This window comes from Triticum urartu, chromosome 7 (assembly GCF_003073215.2).
Source record: "Triticum urartu cultivar G1812 chromosome 7, Tu2.1, whole genome shotgun sequence".
Lineage (NCBI taxonomy): Eukaryota > Viridiplantae > Streptophyta > Magnoliopsida > Poales > Poaceae > Triticum > Triticum urartu.
In genome coordinates, this window is record NC_053028.1 from 202,071,131 (window position 1) to 202,088,948 (window position 17,818).

Below are 17,818 nucleotides of genomic sequence, written 5' to 3' on the forward strand. Positions count from 1 at the left end.
TCCGGGTATCACCAGATCAAGATGGCGGTAGAAGACGTCGACAAGACATCCTTCCTAACCCCGTGTGGGGTATACTGCTACACGTGCATGCCATTCGGGCTGCGTAACGCAGGGGCGATCTTTCAGCGGTTGATGCACATCACCTTGGGCCCGCAGCTCGGGAAGAATGTTGAAATTTACGTCGATGACATTATGGTAAAGTCTCGGGAGGCCGGGACCTTGATACAGGACTTGGAGGAAACCTTCGCGAGCCTCAATGCAGTGAACCTACGGCTCAACGCAGAGAAGTGTGTGTTCGGAGTCCCCTTGGGCAAGCTCTTGGGTTTCCTCGTGTCCCACCGAGGCATCGAGGCTAACCCAGAGAAGGTCAAGGCGGTGGAAGACATGAGCCCGCCAAAGACTCTCAGAGAAATGCAGAAGCTCACGGGGCGCGTGACCGCGCTAGGGCGCTTCATCTCCAAGTTGGGAGAACAAGCCCTGCCCTTCTTCCAGCTAATGAAGAAAAAGGGGCCATTCGAGTGGACTGAAGAGGCCGACAAGGCGTTCCAGGATCTCAAGAGATACCTGACCAGCCCACCGGTCATGGTGGCTCCGCGCCCTCAGGAGCCCCCGGTGCTTTACCTCGCCGCCACTCCCTACTCCGCCAGCGCAGCCTTGGTGGCAGTCAGAGAGGAGCGCCGAATCAAAACCACGGCAGCAGCCCGGGACAAGGAAGAGCAGAGACAAGGAAGGCCAACAGAAACCGCCACCGCGGCTGAGGAGGATCAGCCGCCGCAGAGGGGCGCACCAGAGGTGGAAGAGGCCCCTCTTCCAGATGGCCAGTCTCAGGAGGCCTCATTGCCTCAAGAGGCGCCACGGGCTCCGGAAGGAGCCACCAGCACTGACGCACTCCGCCTCATTGAACACCCAGTGTACTTCGTCAGCACAGTGCTGCGGGATGCAAGAGCACGGTACCCCATGCCTCAGAAACTCCTCTTCGCGCTACTGGTGGCTTCGCGCAAGCTGCGGCACTATTTTTAGGGTCACCCCATCAAGGTCGTCTCATCATACCCCCTGGAGAGAGTGCTCAGGAGCCCTAATTCAGCTGGAAGGGTCGCTGAGTGGAACATAGAACTGCAAGCGTTTCAGCTCGAATTCAGCACGACCAGGGTCATCAAGGGGGCAGTGTTGGCGGATTTTGTGGCAGAGTGGATGGAGGCGCCAGGCCTCAAGGCCGATGAGGATCGGTCCCTATCCCCGGGAAGTGAGGCGCCAGAAGGCTGGGTCATGTACTTCGATGGGGCGTTCTCCAGGCATGGCGCTGGAGCTGGGGCGGTGCTTATATCGCCCACACAGGACAAGCTCTATTACGTCGTGCAACTCTGCTTCCAGCAAGGCGAAAAGGTCTCCAACAACATAGCGGAGTATGAAGGTTTAATAGCGGGCTTGAAGGCTGCGGCCGCCCTGGGAGTGAAATGCCTCACCATCAAGGGCGATTCGCAGCTCCTTGTCAATTTCTCCAACAAGGTGTACGAGCCGAAGGATGAGCACATGGAAGCCTATCTTGCGGAAGTCCGCAGGATGGAGAAGCAATTCTGGGGGTTGGAGTTGCAGCATGTGCCCCGTGGCACCAATCAGGAGGCCGACGACATCGCCAAACGTGCGTCCAGACGGTTACCCCAGGAGCCTGGCGTTTTCGAGGAGCGGCTCTTCAAGCCCTCAGCTCTGCCGTCGTTATCAAACACGGCTCAGCCCTGGGAGGAGCTCCCCCAACCACCTGTCTCGGGAGCTCCGACCTGTGGCCCGGCCTCAGGGGCGCGCCTGCTCCTGATGATGGAGCCTCAGGAGGGATGTTGGATCATGGAGCTCCGGAGCTACTTAACGCAAGGGACCTTGCCGGAGAAGGAGGAGGAAGCGGAGCGAGTGGCACGCCAGGCCACGGCATACTGCATCAAAGACGGAGAGCTCTACCGGAAGCGACCAAACGGTGTATCCCTGCGCTGCATCTCCAGGGAGCAAGGGAAGGAACTACTGGAAGATATACACGGCGGGGACTGCGGACATCATTCATCATCATGGACCCTCGTCGGCAAGGCGTTCCGCAGTGGGTTTTATTGGCCCACGCGCTCAACGACGCCGTGGAACTAGTGAAAGCTTATGAAGCCTGCCAGTTCCACGCCAAGCAGATCCACCAGCCAGCAGGAGGCTTGCAGACTATCCCCCTTTCGTGGCCATTCGCAGTCTGGGGGCTGGACATCTTGGGCCCGTTTCCTCGGGCACCAGGGGGCTACCGCTACCTCTACGTCGCCATGGATAAATTCACCAAGTGGGCTGAAGTAGAGGCTGTCTGCACCATTCCCGCGGGTTCCGCGATCAAGTTCATCAAGGGCATCGTGAGCCGGTTCGGGGTGCCGAATCGCATCATCACGGACAACGGTTCGCAGTTCACCAGTAACCTCTTCAAAACATACTGTGCTAACCTTGGAACGCAGATATGCTACGCCTCAGTGGCGCACCCCCGAAGCAACGGCCAGGCCGAGCGAGCCAACGCGGAGGTCCTGAGGGGCCTCAAGAACAGGACGTTCAAGAAGAAGCTGGAGGCTTGTGGCAGAGGTTGGTACGACGAGCTTCAGTCCGTGCTATGGTCCATCTGCACCACCGCGACCAAACCGACTGGAGAGACCCCGTTCTTCCTGGTCTACGGAGCGGAAGCGGTCCTCCCTCACGAGGTCAGACGTCGCTCCGCGATGGTCCTGGCGTTCGACGAGGCGCAGCAGGACGCCATGCGGGGGATGGACCTCGTGTTGGGGGAGGAACGTCACCGAGAAGCCGCGCTGCGAGCGGCGAGGTACCAGCAAGCGCTGCGGCGATATCACTGCCGCAACATCCATCACAGGACTCTCGAGGTAGGAGACCTCGTGCTCATGCGGGTTCTCTCCAGGGAGGGACTGCACAAGCTCTCTCCCATGTGGGAGGGCCCGTTCAAGGTTGTTCATGTTTCTAGGCCCGGCTTCGCGCGCTTGGAGACTCAGGAGGGAGTGCCAATCCAGAATGCATGGAACATCCAGCACCTCCGGAGGTTCTACCCTTGAAAAGGCCCAGAGCCTGTGAAGCAAGGCGAGTGCCTATGAAGCTATCGCGTTTTGGAAAAGGCCCAGAGCCTGTGAAGCAAGGCGAGTGCCTGTGAAGCTATCGCGTTTTGGAAAAGGCCCAGAGCCTGTGAAGAAGGCGAACGCCTGTGAAGATCATCCTCTTTGGAAAAGGCCCAGAGCCTATGAAGAAGGCGAACGCCTGTGAAGATCATCCTCTTTGGAAAAGGCCCAGAGCTTATGAAGAAGGCGAACGCCTGTGAAGATCATCCTTTTTGGAAAAGGCCCGGAGCCTGTGAAGAAGGCGAATGCCTGTGAAGCTCGTTTCCCCTAAGAAGAAAGGCCCGGAGCCTGTGAAGAAGGCGAATGCCTGTGAAGCTCGTTTCCCCTAAGAAGAAAGGCCTGGAGCCTGTGAAGAAGGCCAACGCCTGTGAAGCTCGCCGCCCGTGACACTCTCACGTAATAATGAGTGGGGCTGTACACGCCCCGGAGTCTCAGGAGCGCCGGCCTCAGGCCCTGGGGCTCCCTCCCACGCCCAGTGGCAGCACTTAGCTCCGCGCTGGTGAGAAGACGTCGAACACTAGATTAGGTGCCGGACGCGGCTTTTTCATTTGCTTTCCGCAGTTGGATTGTTTGTTTGCATTTGAAGTTTTATTGAAGTTGTTGCCATCTTTGGCTTGCGATTCTTCGGCTTTTCACTCTCCTGCCTCGATTTCTTTTGCGCAAGGCCTTGCGAAGGGGGGGGGCAGTTGAGCGCCCTCGCGAGCGTTCCTATCCTAGTCATTCAAAGAGTTCGCGACCTGGGCCCCTTACAGGAGCACCCCTCCAGTCCGTGCCCCACGGGCACCGCGACACAAACAAAGGGCCTAGGTCGGTCGCCCCCCTCACGGCCGGGGTCGGGAACTATCCACGCTCGGGCACATAGCCGGAAGGAACGGTAACGAAAGCAAAACGATGATTAACAGTGATAACCCAAACACGCCCCGCGAGGCTCCGCACTATTGTCTTTGTTACGTAGGAAAAAGGGAAAAGGAAGAACAAATCCGGTGCGGCTCGCCTCACACCAGCCCGCGGGGAAGGCCCGAGCTGCCTCTGGAGCTCAGGCGGACTCCCTCTCGCGCTTCACCAGGGCGCGGCGGCGTGCGGACACGTTGCCACCCCCCAAGCAGACACGACGGCGTGGAGGCTGATCGCTGCAACCGCTAGAGGAGTCGCCGCCTGAAGAAGAACCGGAGAAGCTTGAGGAACCCCGAACGCCGCCAGCCGCGCGAGCGCTGCTCCCTCCATCATCGCCGGAGCTGGGTTCCCAGCCGCGGTCGTCACCCTCGGGGCAACACCCTGCGCGGCGACCATCTTCCCCGAACACCCTGACGTAGAGGGTGGCGTCGCCGTCGAACTTGAAGTGTAGGGTGCACCGACGGCTCAGGCCACGCGCACGGGCAAACGTCTGCCAACCTCGGGCCAGGGACAGGCTCCCGGCCGCGGAGACCTCCAGGGAGACCCATGAGGCCCGGCTGCCGCAGCCGTCGGCCTGGAGCCAGAGGCCGCCCGGGGCGCCGGCCGGGAGCTCGCCGAGGAGGAAGCGAGGAAGTGGGAGCCGGGTGTTAGTCGGCTCCGCCGACCACACGACGAACTCCGGCAGCGCTTCAGCAACACGAACGCGCGGCCTGGGAGGACGCGCAGCCGGAGCGCACCCCCCGGCCGCAGCAATCCGCCCGTCGCCATGCCGAAGATCGCCTCCACGGCCGCAGGGAGCCACCGTGGTGGCCACAGGATGCTTGCGAGGGCGCCCTCGGCCGCGCTTGGGTGGGGGAGAGGCGGGCTCAAACCGGCAAGCCTTCCCCTTCTCGGCGGCCGGGAACCTCCTCGACGGGGCCATGAAGAAAAAGGAGAAGCAAGGGGGGATGAACTGAAAGGGCGCGCGCCGGCCCGTACTTATGGCTGGCGATGGTCAACCAACGGCCCCCACGATCGCAGGTAATTATGACCCACTTTGCATGCAGGGACTTGTCCAATCCGTGCAGTTGCCGAGGCGCCATGGGGAAGTGGAGACGCCCACGTTCAATCAACCGCCACGCGGCGCCCAAGGCTGCAGGCTGTTAGGGCCCGCGGCGCTTCGCCCTTGCCCTTTCGCCTCTCAGCACGGCCAAGTCCGGACGCGCCTTGGGCCCGGGGGCTACTGTCGGCGTTCTAGGAACGGGGGTCCCTAGACTTGCCTGCCTGCGGCCTGCGGCGTGGCTCAAAGGGGGCCCGGCACGGCCCATCTTCACCAACACAAGACTCAAGACCCTCGCGAGGGGCCAAGCCTCGCGGGGCGGACGACGTGGAGCTTCCTCAGGCGCGGCATCATCTGGCTGGCTCACGAGGAGGTGGAGAAATCAAGGCGGGGTACCTCGCGAGGTACCCGTGACGCAAGCCATGATGACTCAGGGCGCCAGGCGGGTGCCAGCCCGCGCAGCGTCCTCCTTTCCTCTTTGGTGCAAAGGGAGCAAGCGCAGCCACGGAGTACCGAGGCATCAGGCAAAGGTTGCCATTTCGGTGCAACAAGACCAAGACCAGGAGGACTACGAGATGGAGGTCACCGTGGAGCCCAAGACGGCGTCATCACCAGAGCTTTGCGTAGGCGAAGACTACTTTTGTCAGGATAGCTGACACTTGTTGTCCCCCTTCAAATTAGCCCGCCATTGTTGGCTCCCTTCCCGCTCAATATTTGGGAAGAGGACCAGGGCCTCTATAAATAGGACCAGCCGCCCACAGAGCAAGGGGTTGGAAAAAAGGAAGGGGAGGCTCGATAGAGAGGTTGGAAGCATAGAGAGAGAGAGAGAAAGGTGACTGAACTCCTCCCAGTAGTTCATCGCCCCAGCCAAGAGCAGACCCTTGCGAGGCTGTTCTCCCTTGTATTGTTCATCATCATCAGCCCCAAGAGGCAATCCACCCACCACACACTGGAGTAGGGTATTACACCACAACGGTGGCCCGAACCAGTATAAACCTTGTGTCTCTTGTGCAGTTCTTTCAGTAGTCTAGATCCTTGCGAGACGGAGAGGTAGAAGACGTAATCTTCGCGCGCACCCCAAAGTTCGAACCTTAAGGGTCTGCCAGAACCCGAAGTCCGACAAATCTTGTACACCACATTACACAGATACACATTACACAAATTGATCGGTTTAAATTGAGAAATCCCTGATGTATACCACCCAGAATATCACGACTGAAGTCCTTAATGACAGATATTTAGGTTTGCCAACCAATACGGGTTTGGACAAAATTGATTGTTTCCGGTATCTGATTGATCATATTATCATGAAAATCAGTGGTTGGAAGGAAAAAATGTTATCTGTTGGAGCAAAGAAAATTCATTGACGTATACCCTTGAAGAAAACCTCAGATTCTAGTGGAAATCAGTATGCTACAAAAAAACTAGTATATTACCGAAAAAGGCTATTGCCCCGCTTTATAAATAAAGCAAACCGCCAAGAACACACATACACGGACTAGTCCAGAACACACACATCCAAGTCACACAACAAGAAGTACCAAGTGAAGGAAATATGCCCTAGAGGCAATAATAAAGTTGTTATTTATAGTTCCTTATATCATGATAAATGTTTATTATTCATGCTAGAATTGTATTAACCGGAAACTTAGTACATGTGTGAATACATAGACAAACAGAATGTCACTAGTATGCCTCTACTTGACTAGCTCGTTGAATCAAAGATGGTTAAGTTTCCTAGCCATAGACATGAGTTGTCATTTGATTAACGGGATCACATCATTAGAGAATGATGTGATTGACTTGACCCATTCCGTTAGCTTAGCACGATGACCGTTTAGTTTGTTGCTATTGCTTTCTCCATAACTTATACATGTTCCTATGACTATGAGATCATGCAACTCTCGAATACCATAGGAACACTTTGTGTGCTACCAAACGTCACAACGTAACTGTGTGATTATAAAGGTGCTCTACAGGTGCCTCATATGGTGTTTGTTGAGTTGGCATAGCTCGAGATTAGGATTTGTCACTCCGATTGTCGGAGAGGTATCTTTGGGCCCTCTCGGTAATGCACATCAATATAAGCCTTGCAAGCAATGTGACTAATGAGTTAGTTGTGGCATGATGCATTACGGAATGAGTAAAGAGACTTGCCGGTAACGAGATTGAACTAGGTATTGAGATACCGACCATCGAATCTCGGGCAAGTAACATACCGATGACAAAGGGAACAACGTATGCCTTTATGCGGTTTGACCGATAAAGATATTCGTAGAATATGTGGGAGCCAATATGAACATCTAGGTTCCGCTATTGGTTATTGACCGGAGACATGTCTCGATCATGTCTACATAGTTCTTGAACCCGTAGGGTCCGCACGCTTAACGTTCGGTGACGATCGGTATTATGAGTTTATGTGTTTTGATGAACCGAAGGTTGTTCGGAGTCCCGGATGTGATCACGGGCATGACGAGGAGTCTCGAAATGGTCGAGACATAAAGATCGATATATTAGAAGCCTATGTTTGGACATCGGAAAGGTTTCGAGTGAGTTCGGGCATATACCGGAGTACCGTGGGGTTACCGGAACCCCCCGAGGAGTATATGGGCCCTAATGGGCTTTAGTGGAGAGAGAGAGAGGCAGCCAGGGAAGGACGCGCGCCTCCTCCCCCTCTAGTCCGAATTGGACTAGGAAGGGGGGCGGCGCCCCCCTTTCCTTCCTCCCTCTCTCCCCCGTCCTTCTCTCCTAGTCCAACTAGGGAAGGGGGGAATCCTACTCCGAAGGGTGTAGGACTCCTCCAGGGCGTGCCATAGAGGGCCGACCCTCCCCCCTCCTCCACTCCTTTATATACGGGGGAGGGGGCACCCCATAGACACACAAGTTGATCATTGATCTCTTAGCCGTGTGCGGTGCCCCCCCACCATAATCCACCTCGGTCATATCGTATCGGTGCTTAGGCGAAGCCCTATTCCGGTAGCATCATCATCACCATCATTACGCCGTCGTGCTGACGAAACTCTCCCTCGACACTCTGCTGGATCGTGAGTTCATGGGACTTCACTGAGCCGAACGTGTGCAGATCGCGGAGGTGCCATACTTTCGGTATTAGGATCGGTCGATCGTGAAGACGTATAACTACATCAACCGTGTTGTCATAACGCTTCCGCTTACAGTCTACGAGGGTACGTAGACAACACTCTCCTCTCTCGTTGCTATGCATCACCATGATCTTGCGTGTGCGTAGGAATTTTTTTGAAATTACTGCGTTCCCCAGCACCAAGATTCTGCTAAGCGCACAACTCAACAAGTCTAAAAATATAAAAAAAGGAAGCCGAAGGGGACTGCGTGAAGGGGAGGGGATCACAAAATCCCTCCTCCAATCCAAACCCCTTTGGGGCCAAGAAACACTAGTACCAAACTAGGGTTAATTTCGTCTTTTGAGAGTGTATACGCTCTAAACTTTATTTGGCCATCTATAGTACCTACATGGTCATTCCATATGGGAAAGATGCATGCAAGTTGGCATGTGTGTCGCACATGATGTGGTTATATATATCCCCTTGTGAAAATTTGGAAGTCCAAAATACTCGCCTATGTCTCTAATCAGAATTACATAGTTAAGGAAAGGTGAAGCGGTAGTGACTGACCGCAAGGGGCAAACAACCTTCGCATGCTTTTATGTCGGTGACCATGTTAGCGACGTGGATGGAACTGGACTATCATCAAGCTAGCATTATCCTTGTCAACAACAATGAGTTCTCGAACCTTCAATGGTAGGTACCATCTACTTGTCTTTGTCCTCCATCATGTGGAGGATATTGAGCCCAAAAATCTCTCTCAACATTCTTTTTTCTCGAATACACACGCGTGTACGTATCATATTATATAGAAAGGGGATGGGTACATAACCCTAGTCCACGGTTGATGTTACAACAAAACAAGAACATCAACCAACGCCACACCCTAAGCATATAGCTTACAAGTCCACTCTAGTTGCCTACAATGTATTACTCAAGTCTCGCCCACCAGCAGAGCTCTGTCATTATCCTGTCCCAGTCACCCTTGAGCTGTCCAGCTCGGTACCAAGCTGACACTTCGTTTGCAATCCTCTCGATGATAGCCTCGAACGAGGGGGAAACACCCTCGAAGACTATGGAATTCCTATGCTTCCATAATTCCTAGAGCGTTAGCATGGTGAAGGCCCGAAGCTCATTTGGCTTGCTTGCACACCAATCCGCTAGTCTGCCTTGCGTCGTCGGTGTCCACTCTGGTTTAGCAATGGTCGTGCATGGAGTCCACCAATTGGTCCTTGCAAAGCCACATGTCAACAATATGTGCTCCATGGTTTCTTCCTCCTGTGCGCAAAACGGGCAGGTGTCATGATGGGGGAGGCCCCTACGTGCAAGGCGATCCGAAGTTCAACACCAGTTTTTCATGGCAATCCACAAAAAGAATCGACATCGAAGGGGAGCTCTCGACTTCCACGTGAAGTCCGCGGTTGGCATCACATCTCTCCCTACGAACTTGGAGGCATATGCCGATCGAACTGACTATTTTTCATCCCTTTCCCAAGCCCATGACAACACACTGGCGTTCCATCCCTCAGCCGGATAGCTTGTAGCTGCTGCCACAGGTGCAAGTATGTTGTAGAGCCTCGAAATTTAGGTTAGGGCGTACATCGTTCACCCAAGGTCCTATCAACAACGCATCTTGGAGCCTCCTGCCTTCCCTTGCTCGTCGTGGGACTCCAGCATATATTAGTGGCGCTACATCTTCCACTCGCATTCCATCTATCCAACGGTCCTCCCAAAAGATGATGAGTGACCCGTCACCGACCGTAGCTCGAGTAACCACATGAAACAGTGCCCTAGATACCTTTGGCACACTGATCCTAAAGTCCTTCCATGGTATTTCCTCGTCCACTCGTTGTAGCCATGGCCAACCTTCTGACGAGGAATTTGAAAGGGAGTATCCATATAGCTTCTATTTTATGATGAAAGTATCTATATAACTTACGTGTTTGCTACTTGTAAGTTGTATGAAAATGGCCAAGGTGTAGGTTTATATTCCTTGGTGAAGAAGGTTGAGGTAGTGCGGAGCTTTCAAAACGGAGGCGACGGCCGGCTGCGGCATCTTGACGATGATGAGCCAGGAACAAGTGGAAGATGGGGACATCGCCGCCAGAGAAGAAGGGTATTGATGGGGAAAGGGTAAGAGAGATGGCAATGGAATTGTTGTAGCATGGTGGAAGGGGCAGCTTTGGCATGGCGAGTAGCGAGGTGCACGTGGAAGGTACCTAGCCAGGGTAGCTGGCCCGACATCAGAGGGCGACTCAAAGTGTAGAGGAAGACGACAGGAGGAAGGAAAAACACACGTGGAAATCGACTTTATGCCAAACAAAAATTAGACGACATAACTTTGATGGTAACTTAACTTTCTTACACCTCCTATTTATTTACGAAACATTGGTACACACGTCAAATTTTGTACTCAGACTGTACCTCCAATTTGATCCGTTGTGCCCTCCCAAATTAGTAAATACATTGAGCATCTCCCAAATAGCCTATGGGTCTCGGTCCCATTACACTCGGATTGGGGAAAAAAGGACTTGAAATATCAGAAGGAGTCAAAAAATTCTAAAACTTTTTTATTACAAATATGACTTAGTGTAATGCTCGTGCGAAAAGTTTTGTGAAAGAATGACTACCGTTGTATTCTGGACCCCAAAAAAAGATCGATACCATTCATATTTTTCGGACTTGCGATTTTGCTTCTTTTTTTCTGCCGAGGATACCACTACAGCCATTCATCTGTGAAACTTATTACACGAGTAATACGTTAGGCCATCTCTGGTAAGAAAGGTTTCAGAAAGTTTTGACACTTTTTGAAAAAGAAATGTTTTCCAATTCAGGTGCATTGGCTCCATGTTCCAAAGATCCGCACCGCTGAGCATGAGGTCGCTCGCTCGGTAAGTACAGTACGTACTACGAATCCCTTTTTATGAGATGACTATTAATCTATTTTTCAACCTATATACAACTAAAAAAATCTACGTTCGCAATTCTCATGGAGAAATATGATCATCTACCACCTGGAGCAGATGCTCTATACATACGTGCGGCAATAATAACCAAAACAAAACGAGAAAGGCCCTGTTCGGAGAACCTCCACTCCACAACTCCACCCCTGGAGTTAGGTGGAGTTGCAGTTGAAAACTACTCCTTCCGTTCCGAATTACTCGTCTTAGATTTGTCTAGATACGAAGGTATCTAGCACTAAAATGAGTCTAGATACATCCGTATCTAGACAAATTCAAGACAAGTAATTTGAAACGGAGGGAGTACGAAGCAGCTTCAGGAGCTGTGGAGTTCCGAACAGGCCTAAAATCTGCACATCCAAGAACATCTTTCGGATTATCGGGAGGCACTGCACCTTTCACGATATTTCACAGACAAAAAAGACAACGAGCAGACGAAAGACGAACGAAATGTATACCACAATGTGCAGTTATAACGAAATGTAAACCACAATGTGCAGTTATACTTTTTAAGTCAACTCACAGAACTCACAGTCAACCATTTAGTCAACTCACAGGACTCACGTTCATATGGACACCGGATCACTAAACTCCTAAGATCCGCAGGACAACACTTTGTAACAGACTCAACCTTTTAGTTTGACAACTCTATGCAGACAACCTTCATCTTCATGGAACTGTATGATTTCTATAAACCAAAGAATACACTACCTGTTGCTGGCAGGCCCTCCTCTGCTGAGGCGGCCAATCCAGATGGAGCCGGGGACTGAAGCGGCGGTGGTTGTTGAAGCTGAAGCGGTGGCTGTTCAAGCGCTATAGCGGTCTCAGGTGACTTGGGACGGTCCGGAACGGGGGCGGCGACATGGATAGCGCCCATCTCGGGCATGTCGGCAGAAATTACAGCGGGCATGGTAACATCCTCGCTGGAGGGACCAGCTGGATCAGCCGTCTTCTTTGCCCTCTTGGCCCTCTCGGCCTTCTTCGTCCCAGACTTCTTGGCCCGACGTTTCGGCTTTGGTGCTCCATCGGCAGTATCACCTTCGCCCAGCATGCTCTTCCTGTGTGCAGAGCAGAAATCCACACCCCACTTTGCGCTGGCGCTGCATCCTTCAAACTTGCAGCGTCTGCCACCACCATGCTTGATGCAGTTATCACTCCGCCCTTGTGCACTCTTTCCGCATCCTTCAAACTTGCACCGCCTCCCTCCACCGTGTCCAATGCAAAAATCTGTGTTCCCTTGAGCACCCTTTCCACATCCATCATGTTTGCACCTCTTGCCACCACCGTGCCTCACACAGCAGTCGGTGCGACCTTGACTGCTCCCACATGCAGCATTGCGGCATCCAGCGACGGAACAGCGCTTGCCTCCTCCATGAGCAATGCACATAGGAGTGCCTCCATGTGCTCCCTTGGTACAACCTTTAACCATACAGGCCTTTGAACCACCACTGTGGACCTTGCAATACACAGTATTTCCCTGGGATCGTTTGCTACATCCTTCGTACTTGCACATCACAACTTCGCCATCAGGATTAGGTATGACTGTGCTACCCATAGCATTTTCCATCACTCTAAATTGGCCATCTCCTTCGTACTTCATTGAACCTTCAGATTCAGCGAGTGGTATTGCACTGGAACCAGGATGGCCTCCACCATGGGTCATGCACAAAGCTACGCCATTTGGTGGGATCTGAGGGCAGCCAATCATCTGGCATTGTTGGCCTAAACGGTGGCTTTTGCAGAACGCTGTCTGGCCTTCAACAACTTCATTACAACCAAGTCTCTGGCAGCGGTTTCCAGCTGTTCAATAAGAAAAGAAAAAATGAGCCTGAGAAAGATTACACACGCTACAGAAATATAGATTTTCATCCTAGAATGAATTTCAATTAGCCAATTGTTTGTGCCAATGCATGCAGTCTGATCTTATCGAAACTGCCAAAATATATTGGTTTAGCACCAATAGATATATCTAAAACCCATTCCCGTACAATGAGAAGACATCAAGATAACTTTGAGCAAATAAAAATTTACGAAGAAATGGTGGAAGTTTCCAACATAAGTGCAGAAAAAGACTACTCATATTTCTTTTCTTTTTTGAGAATAATGGACTCTGAAAAAAAAGGGCATGTTTGGACAAGTGTATAAAATTTGGAAACAATGTGTTTAGAAGAAAACGTACCAGGCGAAGAATTGTCTGCCATGAAGTTCTGTACAGAAAAAAAAACACAAACATCTCAGAAAATACTTTTTAGACTGGATAACATTATTGAGGAGACAGGGCAGCTTACATTTAACTGCATCATATTGGCACGCTCTGCGAAACTGCTTTGCTTCTCAGCATAAATACCTGACCAAGCACACCATGGTCAGTGAAAATATATAGCAGTTTACATAATCAGAAAGTTATGTCAAGGGTTGTGCAGTACCTTGGTTAAAAGAAGAAGGGTCCATGACATACACCTGCATGTAACATTTAATATGTTAGCACCAAGAAAAAGGTAATTTGTGAATATTAAATTATATGAAGACCATCAGGCATTACCCCTTGCTGAAAAGAATGACCATTCCCAATCATTGAGATTTGTTGCCCTGAAAGATATATGCATACATATTAAAGCAAACTGTCTGTTAAAAGCCATAAATTTCAGCTTCACTGCTGCGAGAAGGCTTGATAAATAGCATTTAGCTAACCTTTTATGCTGTGGGTTGTATTGCTACCCTGTAACACAGAAAAAACAGGTGGGCCAGACATCAGCTATACACTCCAGCTGTTCCTTGTTGTAATCAAGTACCGATATCTGTATTGGCTACAAGGAAGTCTCCAAGGGTTTGCAGCTCATTAAATCTACATAAAGTGAAATCCATTAGTTAGCGATACATATTGCATCACATTACAAACTACTCCCTCTGTAAACTTTTAGTGATCTAAAAGATAAAGTTTACAGAGGGAGTATCAAGTTTGAATTTACAAGTTAGCAAACCCCCTTTTAACATTTCTGGCAGGAACAAGTGGTATGAAAATGTTGACACGAGTATATCATATATCAAGGAGAAAAACAATATAGTACTACAAAAAGTGAAAGCCTTAAAGACATAGACAGTACACATTACTCCCTCTGATCGCCAAAGAAGGGCATGGATAAAATCATCTGTTTTGCCCAAAAGAATGCGCCGGGAGGAAGTTTAGGGGTGGAGTGAAGAAAATGCTTAGCGGGTTCTCTCTCCAAAAAACGCAGTGCAGTTAATTCCTTCCGCCCAAATCAAGGAGTTCTTTTTGCTATTGGCTGCATGCAGCGTGTAGTTAATTCCTTCCTCCAAATCAAGGAGTTCTTTTTGCTATTGGCTGCATGCAGCATGTAATCTATGAGATCAGGACACGAGCGTGGTGGAGGGAGATGAAGCGCTGTTGGCCATTGACTTGCCGCGTGCATGGTGAGTCGAGATTAGGGATAGAATTGGAAAGAAATCTCTGCCGATGGCCTTCCTTGGTCTAAGCACAAAGAAAGTACGCCCTTCTTTGGCGATCAGAGGTGTATCTTTTACTTTCATAGAGAAGTCAGCATTCAGCATTCTAGCATGTTTAAGGCTAAGCATGGACGGACAGACAGCACTGTACATCATAGATTATGAACCCCCAAAAAAATATCCTCGTCTAAAAGGACAAAAGAAGTTAAAGACCAAGGGTAGTTTAATCACATAGTTAAAATTGATAAGATTCCTTCAATAGTAGAAAACAGAACGGATAGATTATTATGGGGTAAGGACATAATAACCATAAAAGAAGGCATCTGTTTATTACCAAAAAAATAGACAAGTGTGCATCCGATCTTTATATCTTGCAGAATCTAATAAATCTTCCACAAAGATAATGAGTGATTAATCAAACCATCAACAGTGTACTTTGGCTGTTTGTGCTTTATATATAAAAAAGGTGGGGCAAGAGCCTGTTTCGAGGAACAGTGAGCCACGAATTGACATCAAGAACTCCCTCTTGAGATAAACAGGGGTTAGACCCACCCCTTCAATGTTAGGGAATTTTGGTTAAATTATGCCAAACCACCAGTATCCTAAAGGATTGAGCCAAACCACCACCATCCAAACAAGCTTAATCTTGCGGAAGGCAAGGAAATTAGATTCAGTATGCCAGCAACAAAACGAGAACTGGTCCAGCTCCAACTCTAGAAGAATGTTCATGCGTTCAAAGCTAAATAAGCAAGCGAAAAAGCATCGCATATAACCCTAAATCGCACAATTGACTTTGATCACTGCAGTAATAATCAAAACCCTAGCTCTTACAGAAAAATAAATGGTTAGCTTCGGTGAACGTATGCAACATCTGATTCCAAAACATGGCAATCCCAAGATCATCAATCTATTAATATATTAGATGACGAATCTCAGGTTCTACAAAGCTCGATGTGTCGTGCGATAGCAGCGAAATCGTGCTCGCTCGGCCCTCCATCCATACCGGAGGCGGATCTAGATGGTGCGTAGCGGGATTCAACTAATCGGTGGATAAAAACAACTTCATACCTCAAAACCAATGCCCAAAGACTGCGGACGGGGCGGAGACAGCAGGGACCCGATGTTGCTGATGAGGAAGAACGGGAACGGCGATCGCGGCGACGCGTGAGAGGCGGGGGCGTTCGGAGCCGGGGGGGCGGTGGGGGTGGGGGTGGCAGTGGGGATGGGGGGCGTGGGGCGTCGGCGTCGGCGTCGGCCGGCAGGATCGAGGCGCCGCCGGTGACGCTAAGGTACAGCACGGCGGCAGATATAGGGCACGGTGGTTGACTATCAGGAGAGATTTAGAGCCGCTTTTCTTTTGAGAGAGGGAGAAAGAGATTTTAGAGCCGCCTCGGTAAGTCAGGACTCAGGACTCACGGAGGCAGAGAAAAGGTAGGTACTCCTCTTGTGATTAATTTTGCCCTAATTTTAACCTAAAATATGCCTTATATTTTTGTCTCAGTTGTTTGCCTTTTGAACTTATAGAGCCCACTATCAAAGAGCAAAGTACCCCTCGGTTGGTCATTCGTTGATCTCTTGTCCTCCTCTTTCCCGGCGTGCTCGGAGAGGGGTCATGGTGGACTTGTGCGACCAACGGAAGGGGTTGCACGATCAACGTAAGAGGACGCTCTTCATTGTTGTCATGGAAGACCATGCCGAAAAAAGCTTTCGTCACGTTTTATAGATAAAGCAACAACCAAACAACATACGAAGATAGTTCACACTCACATCAACCCCGTTGGGGATTCCAACTTCACAATAGAAGTATAGAGAGGCCAAGCATGCGACCGAATAAACAGAAGTCAAGCAAAGCTGAACTAAGCAAAAGAACTAAAGGAACTCGCATGTTCCTGACACTGAGAACAAATCTTCGTGGAGCTCCTGACCCATCACGCTGAGCGGGGCACCGTTCCCATGGTGAACACGTAGGAACGGGCCGCACAGTACATGACGCAGCAGTTTGAAGGAAGTGGCGCAGATAAAACGACATCTTCAAGGAGAGGAACGACATCCACATACGTTGTCATCGTTGATAAGAACAGGGTTCTGCAAGGCTTTCGTCGAAGCCCCAACCTCCAACCTTTGAGACTATCACAGACAACCACCGCTCACACACAATGGACCTTGTTGCGTGAAATCTCCGGCGGCCCTTGTGGTATGGCATCGATCCTAACAATCCCCGGGTTTCGGGAAGGCCTTCCTAACCAAGAAGCACGTTGTCTGAAAGAAGCCAAAAGCACATCGATGTAAACCGAAGGCTTCACGAGGGTCCAAGAGCGAACCTTGGCATCGATGCACACACAAGGGTACCACAATGGGCATCGAGGAAGGGCGCCGCAATAAAGACGAGGTTGACGGAAGACCTAGAGAGGATGGGGCCACGCAATGATGAAGGCCTTGCGCAGCTTTCGCTGAAGTCCAACACCTTTGTAGGCAGCATGAATCCCGTCACCCCATGAAGACCTCGGTCCCTGTAAGCCCACATACCAAACCTCGCAAACGAGGAGCATGCCCTACAAGCCCGGAACTCCTCTCCGGTAACCCTGCAGTCGCCCCTCACCAGCCGGGCCGCCGTCGGAGTCTCCTGATCAAGACCATGGCAACAAGGTTGTGCCCCCAAACACGAGACAGGGACGAGCAGGCGACTAGAACCGCCACCGAGCTCCAGGTCGATGGATCTACATCAGGCCGAAGTCATCACCATCTTGGACCTCAACCACTAGCGGCCCAGAAAGCCAGTAGATTTGAATGGGGACGGTGAGCAGCGACCACGGGGAGGCCGGCTCCTGTCCACCACCCACCGGATCTGTCGAGAAGGAGTCCGGGCAGGCACGGGGCAGCGTTGGAAGGCTTGTGGAGACGCCAACGAACTAAATGCTTGAGGACTACCGGATCCTAGCCCGATGCATGAGAAGGAGTAAGGCCCTACCACCGCCTACCGCCGCCAAGGTTTTGCTCGGCTGAAGTGAGGGGGAGGTGGCGTCGGAGCGGTCTTAGGGACGGCGGTGGTGGGTCGCCTCCCTTGTCGCCCTAGGTGGGCGACGCGGGGGCAGGGGTAGATTCTAGCTGCAATGGAAGACAATGAGGAGGAGCAACACCTCAACCCCCTCCTCTTTGATCGTGGCACTCTCCTCAAGTCCAGTTTAGGTGGAATTTGTCATTCAGGTGGCCTATTTGATGGTCGGTGATAGACGATGCCGACAACATCTC

The 17,818-nt window shown here is 51.2% G+C and overlaps 1 protein-coding gene across 1 annotated transcript; it reads right to left on the minus strand.

Annotated features, from left to right (window-relative positions):
• Positions 1-11,541: 11,541 nt before the first annotated feature.
• On the minus strand, positions 11,542-15,944 carry LOC125520102. Its single transcript, XM_048684925.1, has 7 exons — positions 15,638-15,944; positions 13,796-13,949; positions 13,647-13,693; positions 13,531-13,564; positions 13,393-13,451; positions 13,284-13,311; positions 11,542-12,904 (listed from the first exon to the last, which is right to left on the minus strand). The coding sequence occupies exons 2-7, from the start codon at positions 13,854-13,856 to the stop codon at positions 11,793-11,795; spliced, it is 1,341 nt and encodes a 446-aa protein (XP_048540882.1). The 5' UTR covers positions 13,857-13,949; positions 15,638-15,944; the 3' UTR covers positions 11,542-11,792.
• Between the last annotated feature and the right edge of the window lie 1,874 nt (positions 15,945-17,818).